This window comes from Podarcis erhardii, assembly GCF_964252035.2.
Source record: "Podarcis erhardii genome assembly, chromosome: 9".
Taxonomy (NCBI): domain Eukaryota; kingdom Metazoa; phylum Chordata; class Lepidosauria; order Squamata; family Lacertidae; genus Podarcis; species Podarcis erhardii.
The window spans coordinates 68234513-68253790 of NC_138512.1; the positions used below are offsets into that span (position 1 = coordinate 68234513).

A 19278-nucleotide genomic window follows, 5' to 3' on the forward strand; every position below is an offset into this window, starting at 1 on the left:
AAAAACCGCAACCCCAGCGTCGACCACGACTGGACCTAATGGTCAGGGGTCCCTTTACCTTTTTAAGGAGTCTCAAAGTGGCTCACAATCTCCTTTCCCTTCCTCCCCCCACAACAAACACACTGCGCGGTGAGTGAGGCTGAGAGATTTCAGAGAAGTGTGACTAGCCCAAGGTCACCCAGCAGCTGCATGTGGAGGAGCAGGGAATCGAACCCGGTTCACCAGATTACGAGTCCACTGCTCTTAACCACTACACTACACTATATACTGCTAGGTTGGCAGGAGCTGGGACCGAGCAATGGAAGCTCACCCCGTTGCGGGGATTCGAACTGCTGACCTTCTGATTAGCAAGTCCTAGGCTCTTTGGTTTAGTCCACAGTGCCACCCGCATCCCATTGAGACTCCTTAGGGTAGTGATAAAGTGGGATATCAAATCCAAACTCCTCCTCCTCCTCCTCCTCCTCCTCCTCCTCCTCCTCTTCTTCTTCTGATGTATGTGTGGCTGGAATGCAACCTTTTGCACAAAGTTAAGAGTTGAATCCATTGCTCCATCCAGTTTTGCCTCTGACCTCACCCACCACAAGCACACAGCCCCCCAGAAAGTTGCCCACTGGGGAAGGTGGCCCTTGGGCTGAAACAGGTTTCTCCACCCTGGCCTAGACAATAGGCTGGATCCAACTAGAAGCCCTACTCAGATTGAAATGAATCAACTGAATGAAGTTAGACTTGACCCCTTGTTTTCAGAGGATCTACTCTTGAGTATGACTTGGCCAATGCAACCTATTTTGTGGCTGTCCAAGCGCCAAAATGAGCAAATTTTCTCCACGATTTCCAACGTTTATCAGCAAAAGTTGCCTTTCATGGCAGCCAGCTGGAAACTGAAAGAAGTCTCATGGCACAAAAATTCCAACACTTTCTGTTCAATTTCAAGGCCAACTAAGCTGGCTAGCTATCATACTTCATCCTCACCTTACCTTGTAAACAACAGAAGTTTTGCCAACCAACTGACAGTGGTAATTGACCAAAACAAGCCTCAGGTTACAACTGCTTCTGTCAATTTCAGGTGCATCTCATGAACCTATTTTCACATGTACCTAATTTCCATAATTTACTTATCAATGCCATCAGAATGGGCTGGGAATTGAAAAAATGAATTGCTCCTCTGGTGTTTTCTTCTGCAGATTAACAATTTATTTACAGTAACTTCAGCTATATTAGCAAATGCATTTAACTCCAAGCTATCTATGCTAATCAGAGCAATCATATAATATATTTATGCCCCAATGCAAACTTGGGCTAGAAAGAACTACTTAAATATGTGCTTCTCTGTTTGAAGGATGCCAAATATCGGAGCACTTGCCTGTCTCCTATCTTCTCTGGTGTCTGAGAAAGGCACCACGTAGTTATATTACTTATTTATTGAACTTGCATACTGCTTTATATTTCAAGAAATCTCTTAACATCAACATCAACGTTGCAGGAGACGACATGGGTTTTCTTGGCACTGGTCCTTATTGCTTTTAATTTAATTTCTTTTTTCCTCATTGTGTGTTTATGGTTCCTTGTTATGTGACCACCTCACCAAGTGAGATGCTCTTTGCACACATGCGCAGTACACACATGCAAATAACAGCACAGGAATAATTGAGGGAAGGAAGGCTGACCTGCTTATTCAGACATCTGGGTCAGTATGCAGTTCTACAGCCTGCAACAGCCTCAGCCATTTCCCTTCACAATAAAAGAAGCATTACCCTTGCAGCTGGCCAGTGGGCATTGCTCAATGCTGCATAGTCTGCATACCTGAAATTGTAAGTTGCTGGAATAGGCTGATCTGCTTATTCAGACGTCTGGATCAGCGGGCAATTCTACTGCTGCAAACACCAGGCTTTGGCCCTTACCTGCTCCCAGGTAAGCACCCTATCATGTCTGTTTGTTTGTTTAAGTAATTGTTAGAACCATTTCTAGAATGAAAGACTACCGAAACACCATAATGGCTTTGCCAAATTAAAACTAATTGCCAAATTAGTAAATTGGTAGATTAAAGCTATGTGCCATTAAAACATAAAGCCTCTTGGCAATGTAATACTACAGCGAATAGACCAAAAGTACAAATTAGGAATGTTCCGGGTAGTTTATACAAACAGAGAGCCAGTGGGGCATAATGGATCCTTTGTTGGATGTGGGGTGAGCAGGCCCAGGTTCGAATTCTAGTTTGGCCATGAAGCTCAGTGGTCTATGGAGAACCAAATGGGATAATGCCATATTATACCATGGGTATATATGGAAAATTCCATATATACCAAGCCCTGAACTCCTCAGAAGTTTGGTCTCTAGATGTAATAAGGTAAAGGGACCCCTGCCCATTAGGTCTAGTCGTGACTGACTCTGGGGTTGCGGCGCTCATCTCGCTTTATTGGCCGAGGGAGCCGGCATCCAGCTTCCAGGTCATGTGGCCAGCATGACTAAGCTGCTTCTGGCTAACCAGAGCAGCGCACGGAAACGCCGTTTACCTTCCCGCTGGAGCGGTACCTATTTATCTACTTGCACTTTGACGTGCTTTCGAACTGCTAGGTTGGCAGGAGCTGGGACAGAGCGACGGGAGCTCACCCCGTCGCGGGGATTCGAACCGCTGACCTTCTGATCGGCAAGTCCTAGGCTCTGTGGTTTAACCCGCGTCCCTCTAGATGTAATATGTGTATATAAATGAATGAGGTGGTACCTGCCGTTTTAAACAGCAGAACGCTGTCGAGATGGCTATGGCTGATCTGCCCTGCACTGCATTATTTAAATCCTGCTCCCTTTTCTGTCTCTCTCAATATCTTTCACCAAGCCAAGAAGAGTTCCTCCACTTCGTTTCTCCGAGTTTCTCTCCCCACCCACACAAACGCATCCAGATAAAACTATTCCCTATAGCAGAATGGGAATCCAGTCAAAAGCTAATTACAAACAATGATGGCTCAACAGCTTTTTTCACTTTGTGGTTCCACGAGTTTATGATGTCAGTCATCCGGCTCGACTTCCCGCCTCCCATCATTGAAACTACTGCCTTCTCTCAAGCGAGTGGTGAAAGAACAGGGTGGTGACAGCAGACAGAAAGGAGGGCAACGGAGATGAGAAACGTGAAGCAGACCCATCGGGCTTTCTGATATCTGACTGCTATTATATAATCATTTTTGCTGGCACCATTCCTGGCTTTGCCAAATAGCACAACGAGAAGCATTGCACAGAGGCTGGATTCATCCCATCAGTTTTTCAGGGCAGATATTCCTGCTTCCTTCAGAGGGATGCAAGGGCACACACACCGGGTAGTGCACATCTTCGGAACTCAGGGGAGCATTTTACGCCATGAAAGCAGTTTGCAATACTGGGTTTCGGTATCTGTTTAGCAACACCGAGCATGCCTTGTTGAAACAACAGCAGCTGTCCAATGTTTACAATAGTGCATATAGTGCAAGTTTTTAATTTTCTTGTCTTGCTTGTGGAAAAGCAAGATGGCTTTGCAGCTGTCCATTATTTTTTTCCAAACCTGAGCAACTTTTAAAGGGCTGTTGTCTCATTGGGAAGGATTCAGAAGGGGTGTGTGCGAAAAGGATGGGCAAAAACAGTTTTTAGAAGACTTCTTTCTGTGAGGGAAGGCTGCAGGAAGTGGGTGTTTTTCAGCCTGCAGAAAAGAGGAGCAGGAGGAGATGGGGGAACTGCTGCTCTCACGTACTAGAAAACACTGAAAAGAAAAGAGAAGTACTTGCCATATAGCAGATGAATCAATGGGCTTAGTTATCAGACTACAAATATGGGCTAAAAGAAAACATTCTGGCCAGGTTCCAGGGTTGTTGTCAGGAGGTGGGTACCCCAAGTCTTTGGCACTGAAAAATTCAGTGCTGGTGAGACTCCAACATCTTAATTTGCAGCTCTGTATGCAAACTACAATATGCACATTTTACATAAATGTTTGCCCCAAGCTGCTAAAAAGTCCCATGCAATGCCCCTGCCAGCATCTCAAAATCAGGCATGCACTGGGATTTTTCAGGGCTCCCTTTCCTGCCACAGCTTCTTGTGCCCCTCCGAAAGCTGCTACGGGGTGTTGAGAGGCCTTCGAGAGCAGCATCCAGCTGAGAGCCGGGGGTTGCAGCTGGAACACAAAACCAACACAGCTGCTGCTACTTGCTCTGTGTCACCGAATGCCACTGCTGGGGAGGTGGGCAGAAGATGGGTGAGTTGTCCTAGGGTTTATGGAGGGTGGGATAATTAAATTCACAAGTGCCGTTTTCATCAGCCACACCTTTAACGTAGAATATAGTTGCAGCCTTAGGCTGCGTTTGAGATGTAATTTAAGGTTATCCTATACAAGGGACCCGGGTGGCGCTGTGGGTTAAACCACAGAGCCTTGGGCTTGCTGATCGGAAGGTCGGCATTTCGAATCCCCACGATGGGGTGAGCTCCCGTTGCTCAGTCCCAGCTCCTGTCAACCTAGCAGTTCGAAAGCACGTCAAAGTGCAAGTAGATAAATAGGTACCGCTCCAGCGGGAAGGTAAACAGGGTTTACGTGCGCTGCTCTGGTTTGCCAGAAGCGGCTTAGTATGCTGGCCACATGACCCAGAAGCTGTACACCGGCTCCCTTGGCCAGTAAAGCGAGATGAGCACCACAACCCCAGCGTCGACCACGACTGGACCTAATAGTCAGGGGTCCCTTTACCTTTATACAAGGGCTAAGAGCCCCGTCAGTGCAGAGAGGCGCACTTGTTTACGGTCACCCTCTTCTCCACTTTAGCTCAGTTAAGCTCCTCCTCTTGTTTGCCATGTCGCCACGAGCTGATCTGCAGTGATGCCAATGTGGGTCTGGTATTTCTGACTACGAAGGGGTAAGCTCCTCTGCTGTCTCACAGGGCCTGGGCAGCCTTCAAACAGGCAACAGAGAAAGACCTGGGAGGCTGCAGAGATGGAATTCCAAATCCTTTAGAAATGCTGTTAAATCAAACCATTCAAATACTTGGGCCTTTGGACGATCCCTGACTTGTGCTGATTAATTGGGTGGTTTTGCAGTCTTTGGATAGAGCCAAACCAACAACATACTCGCGGCTTCAGATAAGACGGCTTGGCTACCCAATTCATTTACACTGGTTTTTTTTAAAGCAGCATTTACCTTCTTAGTTTTAATTGCTCATTATGCTGTTATCCAAATGGGCTCGCTTGAAAGAGATTCTTGGATTTGACTACCCTTTGCTGTGTGGTTTCATAAACCCTCAAATTAACAAGCCTTGGCTGCATACTTAGTCAACAGATACACCCTACGTGACAGATCTTAATCAGTCAAGTCATGTGTCACACTACTACGCTCTTACATCAGCTTTCCATTGGATTTTAATAACCCAAGGAAATGGTAATACTCGGAGATGGCCAAATCCTGCACCGGCGCCAGCAAAGTGAGGATTCACAGACGCACACTGCCAGGTGTGTCTTCCTCCAGAGAACCCTGCCATGTAAACAGAGGGGGGAAGATTAATGGCAATATCTTCTTATTAAAAAGGTGGGAGGTGTCCAGTGGGGTGCTATAGAGACTGGCTTTCAGCCTTGATTTTATTTAACATATTGAGTGGCGTGCTGGAGCAGCTTTCAGATCAAAGGGTTTTGTACAGCTCCTGTCAGCATTGTTCCTTTTTGATCTTGCCATCTCTCTCCACAGAGTCCCGATATCCCTGAAGCCACAGCATGGAGCCTCCCTCTCCAGTTTGGGTTCTGCTTTCACCCTCCAAAACCCAGAAAGAACAGGGGTGGGGTAGATGGAACACTGGTTTTCAGCGAAAGCACACACAGCTTCTTTTGATGTTATTTGGAGTTGTGCGTATCCCTCGTTGCATTTCAAAGCCGCAGGCCTAAGGCTTATGTATACAGTGCAGTTTGTCCCCAGGTTATAGCCTCCTCCCGAGCTGGGGCTGGAGGCAGAGAGGTAAGCACGAATCTTAACTGCAGCTGGCCTCCAGCATGAGTAACATGAGGACAGCTGGTTAGTGTTTAATTTACACATGGTAAACACTGCAAAACTATTCTGCGCACAAACCCGCAGGCTCAGATTGGTTTTTATCGCACTGACGGATAAGCTACTGAAACAAGATAGGGAAGAGAAGTGAAATTTAAAGATGACCTTTGCTATTTATTTATTTTTTAAAGAAATGGGCCTGATCAAAATCTGAAAATGGCAATCCCATTAAAATACAGGTAGAGCACAGTGGAAAATATAACATCTCAACTCTCGATGAGCTGAAGAGGACTTTCCTTATCAACTGCGTACAATTGATTTGCACAATTTCAACCTTGCACGGTTGGCCACCCAACGAAGGGATGATGAGAGTTGTAGTTTAAAATAGACTGGAGGGCACCAGGTTGGGAAAGGCTTACACATTTCTGACCCATATGCCATACATTCATATAAGCACACAGAGGTAATCATACAAATAAAAGCACACAGAGAATGAGACTTTTCCTGTGTCCTGCCAGAAAGCTCAGGCCCTGCCCTAAATCCTCATCATATAGATTATGCTGTGCTGCAAGGAAGCAGCGCCTGTCAAACATATCTGCAGACAGATTGCCCCAAATGACTCAATCGAGTTAGCCAAGCCGCACACTAAAATGAGAGAGGCAATTACCCACGGCTGCCTCAGAACCAGGAATCAATCCCTGGACTGCAGAAAACACTGGTAGCCCAGCCACAAAGTCTCCTCAAGAGAAGGAAGAGAGGAGAAGGTGCAGCCAAACACCTTGCCTTGGGCTGTGCCAACCTTCAATATCCCTAAGAAAAATAAAATTAACAAACAAAACAAGATCTAGATGACGATAATTACTATTTTTATGGCGCCTGAGGACTAACCATAGACAATGGGTGTGTTTGTGTGTGTGTGCATGTGCATGCATGAGAGGTACAGCCTTTTGTGCAATTGAAACACCACAAGAAAAATAACCCAACGCCCGTCACCTGTCACTACAGAGAAAAACACACATTGCATGTCATAAAGGAGCACATCGGAGGGAAGAAATGTTGCTGGGAGGGAAAGTTAGCAGTAGAAAGAGGGACGTATGGTGGGGTGGGAAAAGACTGGCTGTGGTAAGGGCCAGATTTAGGTTTGATGAGGCCCTAAGCTACTGAAGGTAATGGGACCCTTTATATGTCCAGCTGTCCTTTGTCAACAACAAATAGTCACTGTTTTTTGTGTTGGATATATGCTATATGGAATTTATGGACCTAATAGGTATCTAAAGTCATTTCCACATGCAGAATGTAAGCACCCTATATATAGAAATGAGCAAACCAGTGATATTTTAGGGAGCAGCCTAGCAGGCGGGGCCCATTACTTACATCATAGGAGCCTACACAACACAAAACACTGTTGCTGTATGTAGGTTTTATTTTATTTGTTTTTTATCTTATATTTTGGAAATATACATCCAGGTTGTTTTTCTTTAAATTTTTTGGGGGGCTCCAAGAGAGTGGGGCCCTAAGCTATAGCTTGTTTAGCTTATACGTAAATCCGGCACTGGCACCGGCTGTGATGGTCTAGGAGGTGTGGTTTATTTCAAGGAAGTGCTGGAAGCAGAAGAGGGGGGTGTCTTGATGAGCAAGTAGAGGGGATGCAGATACATGAAGGGGCTTGGGAGACCCCATGAAGGGAGATGGGATGTAAAAGGGCTGAGGTAACTATCAGTATGCCTTTAAATGCCAGTTTCTGGGATGTGGGTGGGGAGAGCAATGTTGCGCTCAAGTTTTGCTTGCAGTCTTCCCATTATGGGTATCTGGTTGGCTACTGAGAAGAGATATGATAGCCATCTTCAAATACCTAAAAGCCTGTTACATGGAAGATGTGGCAAGCTTGTTTTTTCCTGCTGTGGAGGCTTGTTTCTGGCCATCAAACGTAAGAGTCACATTAATTGAGAAATACATAAAGTGAATGTACAGTGGTACCTTGGGATGAGAACGGGATCCATTCTGGAGCCCCATTCACATCCTGAAACTGGTTGCGTTTCGCTGCTTCCTCGCATGCGCGTGACGTCATTTTGACCGTCTGCGCATGCGCAAGCGGTGAAACCCAGAAGTAACGTGCTCCGTTACTTCCGGGTCGCCGTGGAGTGCAACCTGAAAATACTTATACTGAAGCATATTTATCCCGAGGTATGACTGTAGATATATAAATTGTATTTTGTATAAATTATAAATAAAACATGTTAAACCTTTCTACTGGTGGGGCAGGGGAGCCACAGGAAGGAAAAAAGGTTAGAAGGGGGCCATGGTTGGAAAAAGGTTGAGAAACACTGGACTAGATAACTCATCTGTCTCCTGAGAAATCTCTATGTGGGACAAAAAGCTACAGTTAGAACTGGATATGGAACAACTGATTGGTTCAAAACTGGGAAAGGAGTACGGCAAAGCTGTATATTGTCTCCCTGCCTATTTAACTTATATGCAGAATTCATCATGCCAAAGGCTGGGCTGGATGAATCCCAAGCCGGAATTAAGATCGCCGGAAGAAATATCAACAACCTCAGATATGCAGATGACACAACCTTGATGGCAGAAAGTGAAGAGGAATTAAAGAACCTGTTAATGAGGGTGAAAGAGAGCACAACATCAAAAAAACAAAAATCATGGCCACTGGGCCCATCACCTCTGGGCAAATAGAAGGGGAAGAAATGGAGGCAGTGAGAGATTTTACTTCCTTGGGCTCCATGATCACTGCAGATGGTGACAGCAGTCATGAAATTAAAAGACGCCTGCTCCTTGGGAGAAAGGCGATGGCAAACCTAGACAACATATTAAAAAGCAGAGACATCACCTTGCCAACAAAGGTCCGTATAGTTAAAGCCATGGTTTTCCCAGTAGTGATGTATGGAAGTGAGAGCTGGACCATAAAGAAGGCTGATCGCCAAAGAATTGATGCTTTTGAATTATGGTGCTGGAGGAGACTCTTGAGAGTCCCATGGACTGCAAGAAGATCAAACACATCCATTCTGAAGGAAATCAGCCCTGAGTGCTCACTGGAAGGACAAATCCTGAAGCTGAGGCTCCAATACTTTGGCCACCTCGTGAGAAGAAAATACTCTCTGGAAAAGACCCTGATGTTGGGAAAGATTGAGGGCAGAAGGAGAAGGGGACGACAGAGGATGAGATGGTTGGATGGTGTTCTCGAAGCCACAAACATGAGTCTGACCAAACTGCGGGAGGCAGTGGAAGACAGGAGTGCCTGGCGTGCTCTGGTCCATGGGGTCACGAAGAGTCGGACATGACTAAACAACTAAACAACAACAACAGATAACCCTTGGGATGTATGCTTGTGAAACATGGACCACTCCAACTCCTCGAATGTTTCCATCAACGGTGTCTCAAAAAAATTTTACACATCACTTGGGAAGACAGGTGAACTAATACCAGTGTGCTGGAAGAAGCAAAGATCACCAGTGTCGAAGCAATGATTCTTCAACATCCACTTTGTTGGACTGGTCATGTTGTGCAGGTGCCTGATTATTGTCTTCCAAAGCAACTACACTATTCCGAACTTAAAAATGGAAAGTGTAATGCTGGTGGTCAATAAAAGAGGTTTAAAGACTGTCACAAGGCAAATCTAAAAAAATGTAGTATAAACAACAATTGGGAAACACTGGACTGCGAGCGCTCCAATTGGAGAACAGCCTTTACCAAAGGTGTCATGGGCTTTGAAGACACTCAAACTCAGGACACAAGGGAGAAATGTGCTAAGAGGAAGGCACGCTTGGCAAATCCACACCATGATCAACTCCTGCCCGGAAACCAATGTCCCCACTGTGGAAGAACATGTGGATCCAGAATTGGCTTCCACAGTCACCTATGGACTCACTGTTAAAACCGTGTTTACTCGGCTGCAAGTGATCGCCAAAGAAGAAGAAGCTGGACGAGATGGGTCTTTGGCCTCTTCTTAAGCTCTTAATTTGCAGTAACTGTTGAATGTTTCATACAAAATGTCCTCACTCCTCTCAAAAAGTTATCTCTCTCTCTCTCTATAAATATATTTACACCAAATGAAAAGGTCCCCTGGGAAACTTGGCCATTGGTGTGATGAAGCAGTTTCATCAGCCTGAGTTTTGGATGACCTACATAACACAGTGCTGACCTCGCCACACCTACAAGCACTTGTTCAGAACGTAAGTGTGATAAGGGCCATGTACATTGTAAAGCAACCACACCTGCATCCAATTTGAATATCTCCTTAGATACGGAATCTGAATCCTGGCTGTTTCACTCTTTGTTAAGTATGTCACCAAAAATGCAGCGGTGGAAGATGAGATTATGCATGCATTTAAAACATCAAGCAATAGACTGAGACCTCTACTGACTGAGAGCATTTAAAAAAAGGTGAGGATTTTAAAACAGAAAGGGTGCCTTGGTGGGGTCAGGGTGAGCATTTAGTAGCTTGAATGCCCTCTCCTTAGCTTGGTCCATTGCTATAGGTCATGGGTAGGCAAACTAAGGCCCAGGGGCCGGATCCAGCCCAATCGCCTTCTCAAACTGGCCCATGGACGCTGGCAATCAGCGTGTTTTTACATAAGTAGAATGAGTCCTTTTATTAAAAATGCATCTCTGGGTTATTTGTGGGGCACAGGAATTCGTTCATTCCCCCCAAGAAAAATATAGACCGGCCCCCTACAAGGTCTGAGGGACAGTGGACCGGCCCACTGCTGAAAAAGTTTGCTGACCCCCTGGTGATGTCCAAAAAAGCCCCCCACTGAAACAACTGTGTTTTCTCAATTAGTTCATTAATTGAAGCCTTCCTTTCAAGCTGCTTAATTTCACCTGAAGGAACATTTCAAGGCAAATCCAAAAGTTGTTGACTTGGCAAAACATCTGAGAAATTCCAAGGAAAGGTAAACAAATTTCAAGAAGACTAGTGAAATTTCAAAAGTGCCTAGAGAAGAATACAAACCTCTGAGCCTCTGGCTGACAGTCAATACAGTTCTAAGAAAAATGTAAGATGTTTCAATAGCTAAATGTCTCAATGGTCCCATCTTTAACTTTGGGGGACTAGAACTCAAACTCTGAATGGAGGACAGCACACCAGGATTTAACATGACACGTTCTAGTTTGTTTGTAGCCAAGCATCCAAATTTCATAATGGTGTAAGGCAGGCTTCCTCAACCTCGGCCCTCCAGATGTTTTGGGACTACAATTCCCATCATCCCTGATCACTGGTCCTGTTAGCTAGGGATCATGGGAGTTGTAGTCCGAAAACATATGGAGGGCCGAGGTTGAGGAAGCCTGGTATAAGGCAAAATGGTGCCTGTTTATCTTCTCACAGATGTGGTCTATAGTGCCAGCTATGAACTGGATCAGGCATCCCCAACCTTCAGCCCTCCAGATGTTTTGGACTGCAATTCCCATCATCCGTGACCACTGGTCCTGTTAGCTAGGGATCATGGGAGTTGTAGGCCAAAACATCTGGAGGGCCGTAGGTTGGGGATGCCTGATCTGGACTGTTCAGTTTTAAATCAGAATAGCCTCTAGGATTATCAAGCGGGTGTATTAATTGCACATGGGACTTAATTCTAATCAGTGAAAGGCTCCTGCAAGTCTCAGAAGGCTGTTCCTCTAATTAAAGCTGCATGCAACCGTAAGGTGTTTTGCCTAACACTGAGAGACACAGTGACAATCCAGTCAGTAATACTAAAAGGAAAGGGAGTTCATGATGGCTGGGAGTGTGTTAAGAGGGAGATAGTAAAAGCACAACTTCAGGCAATACCAATGAGACGGAAACATGGAAGGTGCCTAAAGAAGCCAGGGTGGCTATCTAAAGAACTTTTAACTGAGTTAAGATTAAAAAAGGATGCGTACAAAAAATGGAAAAGGGGGGAAACCACCAAAGAGGAATTCAAACAAATAGCCAGCACGTGTAGACACAAAGTCAGAAAAGCTAAAGCACAGAATGAACTCAGGCTTGCTAGAGAGGTTAAAAGCAACAAAAAAGGCTTTTATGGGTATGTCCGTAGCAAAAGGAAGAACAAAGAAACAGTGGGGTCACTCAGAGGAGAAGATGGTGAAATGCAAACAGGGGACACAGAAAGGGCTGAACTCCTCAATGCCTTCTTTGCCTCAGTCTTCTCCGATAAAGGAAACAATGCCCGACCTGAAGAATTTGGAGCAAATGATTCAGCAGAGGAAACACAGCCCAGAATAACTAAGGAGATAGTACAAGAATACTTGGCTAGTTTAGATGTATTCAAGTCTCCAGGGCCAGATGAACTGCATCCAAGAGTATTAAAAGAACTGGCAGATGTGATCTCAGAACCACTGGCAGTCATCTTTGAGAATTCCTGGAGAACAGGAGAAGTCCCGGGAGACTGGAGGAGAGCAAATGTTGTCCCTATTTTCAAAAAGGGGAAAAGAGAGGACCCAAATAATTACCGCCCAGTCAGTCTGACATCAATACCAGGGAAGATTCTGGAGCAGATCATTAAGCAAACAGTCTGTGAGCACCTAGAAAGGAATGCTGTGATCACCAATAGTCAGCATGGATTTCTGAAAAATAAGTCATGTCAGACTAAACTGATCTCGTTTTTTGACAGAATTACAAGCCTGGTAGATGAAGGGAATGCAGTGGATGTAGCCTACCTTGATTTCAGCAAGGCATTTGGCAAGGTGCCCCATGATATTCTTGTAAAGAAGCTGGTAAAATGCGGTCTTGACTATGCTACCACTCAGTGGATTTGTAACTGGCTGACTGACCGAACCCAAAGGGTGCTCATCAATGGTTCCTCTTCATCCTGGAGAAGAGTGACTAGTGGGGTGCCACAGGGTTCTGTCTTGGGCCCGGTCTTATTCAACATCTTTATCAACGACTTGGATGATGGACTCAAGGGCATCCTGATCAAATTTGCAGATGACACCAAACTGGGAGGGGTGGCTAACACCCCAGAGGACAGGATCAAACTTCAAAATGACCTTGACAGATTAGAGAACTGGGCCAAAACAAACAAGATGAACTTTAACAGGGAGAAATGTAAAGTATTGCACTTGGGCAAAAAAAATGAGAGGCACAAATACAAGATGGGTGACACCTGGCTTGAGAGCAGTACATGCGAAAAGGATCTAGGAGTCTTGGTTGACCACAAACTTGACATGAGCCAACAGTGTGACGCGGCAGCTAAAAAAGCCAGTGCAATTCTGGGCTGCATCAATAGGAGTATAGCATCTAGATCAAGGGAAGTAATAGTGCCACTGTATTCTGCTCTGGTCAGACCTCACCTGGAGTACTGTGTCCAGTTCTGGGCACCACAGTTCAAGAAGGACACGGACAAACTGGAACGTGTCCAGAGGAGGGCAACCAAAATGGTCAAAGGCCTGGAAACGATGCCTTATGAGGAACGGCTAAGGGAGCTGGGCATGTTTAGCCTGGAGAAGAGGAGGTTAAGGGGTGATATGATAGCCATATAGAGGAGGGAGAAAGGTTGTTTTCTGCTGCTCCAGAGAAGCGGACACGGAACAATGGATCCAAACTACAAGAAGGAAGATTCCACCTAAACATTAGGAAGAACTTCCTGACAGTAAGAGCTGTTCGACAGTGGAATTTGCTGCCAAGGAGTGTGGTGGAGTCTCCTTCTTTGGAGGTCTTTAAGCAGAGGCTTGACAACCATATGTCAGGAGTGCTCTGATGGTGTTTCCTGCTTGGCAGGGGATTGGACTCGATGGCCCTTGTGGTCTATTCCAACTCTATGATTCTATGAGTCTACTCTATGAATCGTAAACATACTTGCTCAGAAATTGGCCCATGTGATTCATTAGCACCTGCAACAGCCCTGAATCTCCCAGGTTCAAGTCCAACTTGCCACCATCTGATCTATACTGGCTCTCTTGATTTTCAATGAAGTGCAAGTGGGTTTATCAGAACTTCCGTTGACAGATTTGTAACTTACACTTCATTTGTAGAGTTAAGGCAAGTTACTGTGACTCTGGAGAAAATGTTTAAAAATAAGCAACACATCGTCAAAAACTAATTATGCCTTGACTTTCGGGATCCAGGAAGTGAAAAATGGTTCTGCCAAGTCCTATGGGATGCAACCGCCATTCAGTTCAGTTTCCACGGAAAGGTGAACCTACTTGATTTGCAATTTCTGAAATACAGCCATCCTTTGAAATTCACATTTCTCCAAAGTTTGAAATGTTGCTGTTATTATTAGTTACTAAATTTGTATATGACCCTTCACTCGTAGATCTCAGGGTGGTTTACAACATAAAAATGGTTTTCCAGTCAAGTGACTTATTTATTTTTATTTAACAAAAGGTATATACTGTAATAAAAACAAAACATGGGTACAAAAATGCATGTACTAGGGTGAAGTGTGCTATTAGGGAAAATAATCTAGGGAGATGCATTATATTAGGCAAATTTGCATGCAAAAATGAGCACATTAGGTTTTCACGAAAACGCTCATGAATTTTCACGAGGGCTTTCCTAAATGAATAAATAAATCACAAAATGATGTGGAATTGTGGGGAGCTGAATTTAAGATTGGAAAAATCATAAACTAAAGAGAAACCAAAAACTGAGGCTGTAACTTAAGTTTCAATAAAAGAGATTAAAATGAGCATTGAACTTGTAGTCAAATGGAGAGGAAGGACCTTGTGAGCTTAGATAAAGGGAGTTTAACCAAGGTCTGGCAAATGGGAGGTGGCGGTGTTTCAATAATAATCCACCAACAGCTACAGTGTTTCCTCTTCTTTTTGTTCTGTACTGTGCTCAGTTACTTGTGGAATTCCTTTTATGGTACGTTTGGGTTTTGAGGATGAAGGGGAACAGTAATAAAAAAAGAGAAATACAAAGGAAAGGAAATTAAAGTCCCCAGGGGTATAGGCTCAGTCCCAAAAATGATGAAACTACTGTCAGTCTCCAGAAGCTATTTGGTAATCTACTCAAAATTTATTATCTTATTAGTTCACTCCACCAAGGTTTGTGTTATTTATAGCCATGGAAACTGGATTGCTCTTGACTAAAGTCAAAGAAGTACAGTGGTACCTCAGGTTACAGACGCTTCAGGTTACATACGCTTCAGGTTACAGAATCTGCTAACCCAGAAATAGTACCTTGGGTTAAGAACTTTGCTTCAGGATGAGAACAGAAATCCTGCGGCGGCAGCAGGAGGCCCCATTAGCTAAAGTGGTACCTTGGGTTAAAAACAGTTTCAGGTTAAGTACGGACCTCCAGAACGAATTAAGTACTTAACCCAAGGTACCATTGTACAGTGGTACCTCGGGTTACAGACGCTTCAGGTTACAGACTCCGCTAACCCAGAAACAGTACCTCGGGTTAAGAACTTTGCTTCAGGATGAGAACAGAAATCGTGTGGCAGCAGCGGGAGGCCCCATTAGCTAAAGTGGTACCTCAGGTTAAGAACAGTTTCAGGTTAAAAACAAACCTCCAGAACGAATTAAGTTCTTAACCTGAGGTACCACTGTAAATGGGGATGAAGTGGCTGAAATAAACAATGAGATGAGTCATTTCCAAATCCATACCAATACAGTGGTACCTTGGTTCTCAAACTTAGTAGGTTCCAGAAGTCTGTTCCAAAAGCAAAGCATTCTAAAATCAAGGCGTGCTTTCCCATAGAAAGTAATGCAAAACAGATTAATCCGTTCCAGACTTTAAAAAACAACCCCTAAAACAGCAATTTAACATTAATTTTACTATCTAACGAGACCATTGAACCATAAAATGAAAGCAATAATCAATGTACTGTACTATAAAATAAATAAGACAGTATTGTAGATGATAAAAATTAAAATTATATATTTTTTTCTTACCTGCACTGATGATAGTCATTGTTTGGATGGGGGGCTTTTATCCATTTCCGCAGTCACACAATCAATCAATCAATCAATCAATCAATCATAAAATGAAGAACAAGCCACAGTCACAAAAACGAAAAAGCCACACAAACAAAAACGCAAAAAATAGCAAAAACAAAAGCACCAAATAAAAGCTCCAAATATCACCTCAGAACACTACAATCGGAAATGGAAGGCTTTGATTACAAGGGGGGAGGGAATGCAAATTAGGAGTGCAACAGTGAAAACGGAAGCTCAGGAACATGTTCAGCTTCCGAAGCAAAGTTCACAAACCAAAACACTGACTTCCGGGTTTGCAGCGTGCGAGTTCCAAGTTGTTTGGGAACTATACTGTTTGAAATCCGAGGTACCACTGTATTGTGAAAATCTATGGAAAACAGGGATTTAAATGTGGGTTTCGGTCGCCTAGTTTACACCCAAAACCTAAACAAAATTGCAAATAACCAAGGGCCCTTTCACCCTTGATGGCTACTCGCATGGGTAGCCATTGGTATGAATTTAGTGCTTCCACATTGGGACTGTTACAAGTAGTTTCCATGCTGTCTGTGATCACTGTGACACCATGAATGTGCAAATGGTTACAGCCTGTCCGTCATGGAGGCATCTATGGGAACAAATGGCACCTCCGCAAGGAACTGGGAGTGGAGGCAGATAGGCAGTGACAAGTCAGAAGCCATGGCTGAGCCAGAGTTTACACCCTGGCACACTAGATCTTGGCACCAGGCTGATCTCCCCGCTTCAGTTCTGCTACTGATAAAGCAGCACAAGGTTCCCATTGTGGAACCCTATTAAATTAACTGACTCACTTGTTGTTCTAAAAATCGCTCTCAAGCTAGCTAGCCAGCTGGCCATGTTACAGCACAAATTACCAGTGGCGTAGAATGGGTTGCTAACACCCGGGGCCTCATGGAAGGAGGGGAACAGACGGAGTACACATGAACATTCAACTTTCTAATGGCGTCTGCATCACTCAGGAAGTCGTAGCCATAGAGGTAAGAAAAGAAGAGCCATTCTGTTTTTTGGAGAGGCCACTTCCTGGCTCGCATGGAGAAGCCTTTTCAATGAAGCCCAGTGAAGGAAGCATGCAGCTGTATTGAGGAAGCACTGAGTGCAGTGGCGCCACAATGGGGGGTGGGCGGTGCGCGCTGGGTGCCATGTCTGGGGGGGGTGACAAGAAGGCACCCTGTGGGGGCTCACAGCGGCATGAGCAGCCATTGCACCGCTGCAGCCACATGTTGAGGATCCTCCATTCGTGGCTGCAGCCGCGAGCAGTGCATGTGCCATACGCATGCGCCGTATGTAGTGACACTGCACGTGCACCCTACGTAGCAATGCCCCGCCCCGGGTGTCATGATGCCTCCGTTCACCCCTGACTGGGTGTCGAAATTTTGCACCCCTAACAATTTTGTTCCTGGGGCAACCACCCCTGTGGGCCCCATTCTCCACTATGCCACTGCAAGTTACAAGCTAAAGAGCAGCCACAGATTCCATTTTCTATGGCTGTTGGACAATCTGACACTCCTGAGCTCTGAAATTTTAACCTGGGAAGCAGTTCTAAGTGCCTTGTTTTCCCAGAGCAAGCTGAGAAGCCCACCCACCACTTGATTACCATCTTGTTCTTTGCCTGCAGACTGATATATATGTGCCAATTAAGTGATTCATGAAAACAATGGTTGGTTATAACTGGTCATGCACAATGTTTGGTACAATCAGAGACTTAACAGATAGCCAAACAGATATTTGTGACTCTCTTTTACAACAATCTTAGGTATACATATGCAATAAAGGTCCCTTTCTTGCGAAGTACATAATAAGCCCGAGATTAAGTCCTGGCAAAACCAAACCTCTGAGACTTTGGTACGCTGGAGCCATGATGACAGGCAGGAAGACCTTGGGGGGACAGGGAATCGTAAATATGAAAGGAAGTATCACAGTTCTGTGACAATCCTGGCCAATTTGATTCTGATACGTTTCTTTTTTAAAACTTTTTTTGGAGCTGGGCCACCTTCATGAATGATTTCCCCTTTTAAGGAAGCAGCATTTAACATCCGTGAATAAATCAGTCTTTTTGATCAAAGGCTGATGAGCTCTCCAAGATGGAAACTCTGGATCTTTTTGAAGGCATGTTTTCAAAGCCACACATAATATACACATCTCTCCCTCTAGTTCTGTGGTTTCTTCAAAGGGGCTTCTTGCTTTCCCCTTCTAATCTCCTTAGGCACTGAAGAAGTCTCATCCGGAGAGATTCAAGTCGCAGAATTGTGCACAAAACTTCTAATCGCCAGCCAAACTAATGGGTTTTTCCCCTCCCTTGTTGTTGTTTCAAACACTTCCGCCACTTTGGGTGAAAAGGAAATCCAGTGCTTTTGCTTGAAAATGTCGGAGACCACTCACTTCTTGCAGCCTCTATAAGTCTTCTTTATATGATTTACAGTTCCTCTTCTCCACAAAGGTTCAGGGCAAGCAACAGCTTCGCGAACACAAAATTGCAGCTTCAAATGTTATACACACCATACATTTAAAGGTTGGGGTTTTGAAAACCATAGGAGGAAGAGGCTTCTGTTCTAGACCTGGAGAGATGCCTTCAAGGACCACTTCACAAGCCATGGCTGAGGTTCAAACCCAGCTCCCTGGAATGTGTACTTCCTAATGTTAGGAATAGTCCAATTCTTTGGACAGACTTTATATGTCTCCTCCAACCCGAGGAGCAGTGGACAGAAGGTATTGCTCTCTTCACTTAACAAGAGTAGAAGACTTGGCTCCTAGTGCTTCTACCATACCCGACCAATCCATAGCCTTAATACGATCTGCCAGTTGCAGATGTGTCTGAGAAGTAGGCATGCATGCAGCTTACTGTGTATTCAAAGTATCATGTGACCATGGTGGAATATGCTAACATTCACCCCACACATAAGACTGATGGGATGCGGGTGGCGCTGTGGTCTAAACCACTGAGCCTCTTGGGCTTGCTGATCAGAAGGTTGGGGGATCGAATCTGCACAACGGGGTGAGCTCCCATTGCTCTGCCCCAGCTCCTGCCAACTAGCAGTTTGAAAGCATGCCAGTACAAGTAGATAAATTGGTACCACTGTGGCGGGAAGGTAAACGGCATTTCTATGCACTCTGGTTTCCATCACGGTGTTCCGTTGCACCAGAAGCGGTTTAGTCCTGCTGGCCACATGACCCGGAAAGCTGCCTGTGGACAAACGCCGGCTCCCTCAGCCTGAAAGTGAGATGAGCGCCGCAATCCCTTAGTCACCTTTGATTGGACTTAACCATCCAGGGGTCCTTTACCTTTACATAAGACTGATTACACACTGTCTTGTATATGTGAGGGTGAAAGATCATATGAATCAGGTCTTGACACATATACTGCACCCACATTGCGGAGTCCCTTGTCTATAGATGGGGGTGCATTTCTGCTC

The 19278-nt window shown here is 44.8% G+C and overlaps 2 protein-coding genes across 4 annotated transcripts in view; one reads left to right on the top strand and one right to left on the bottom strand.

Annotated features, from left to right (window-relative positions):
- CFAP299 (cilia and flagella associated protein 299) overlaps window positions 1-19278 on the bottom strand; it is a 364079-nt gene that overhangs the window by 12740 nt on the left and 332061 nt on the right. The window contains exon 5 of one of the 3 annotated variants that reach the window (XM_081877372.1): window positions 5341-5470. The exons of the other annotated variants lie outside the window; for them this stretch is intronic. Within the exon in view, the coding sequence (XP_081733498.1) occupies window positions 5359-5470 (112 nt within the window). The 3' untranslated portion in view covers window positions 5341-5358. Of the gene's footprint in view, window positions 1-5340; window positions 5471-19278 lie in introns of those variants that run through there. 3 annotated transcript variants of the gene reach the window in all.
- Window positions 13136-19278, top strand: part of LOC309350560 (putative CENPB DNA-binding domain-containing protein 1) — a gene marked incomplete at its 3' end in the record, with an annotated part of 261149 nt that continues 255006 nt past the window's right edge. The window contains exon 1 of the mRNA XM_081877525.1: window positions 13136-13193. The remainder of the gene's footprint in view (window positions 13194-19278) is intronic.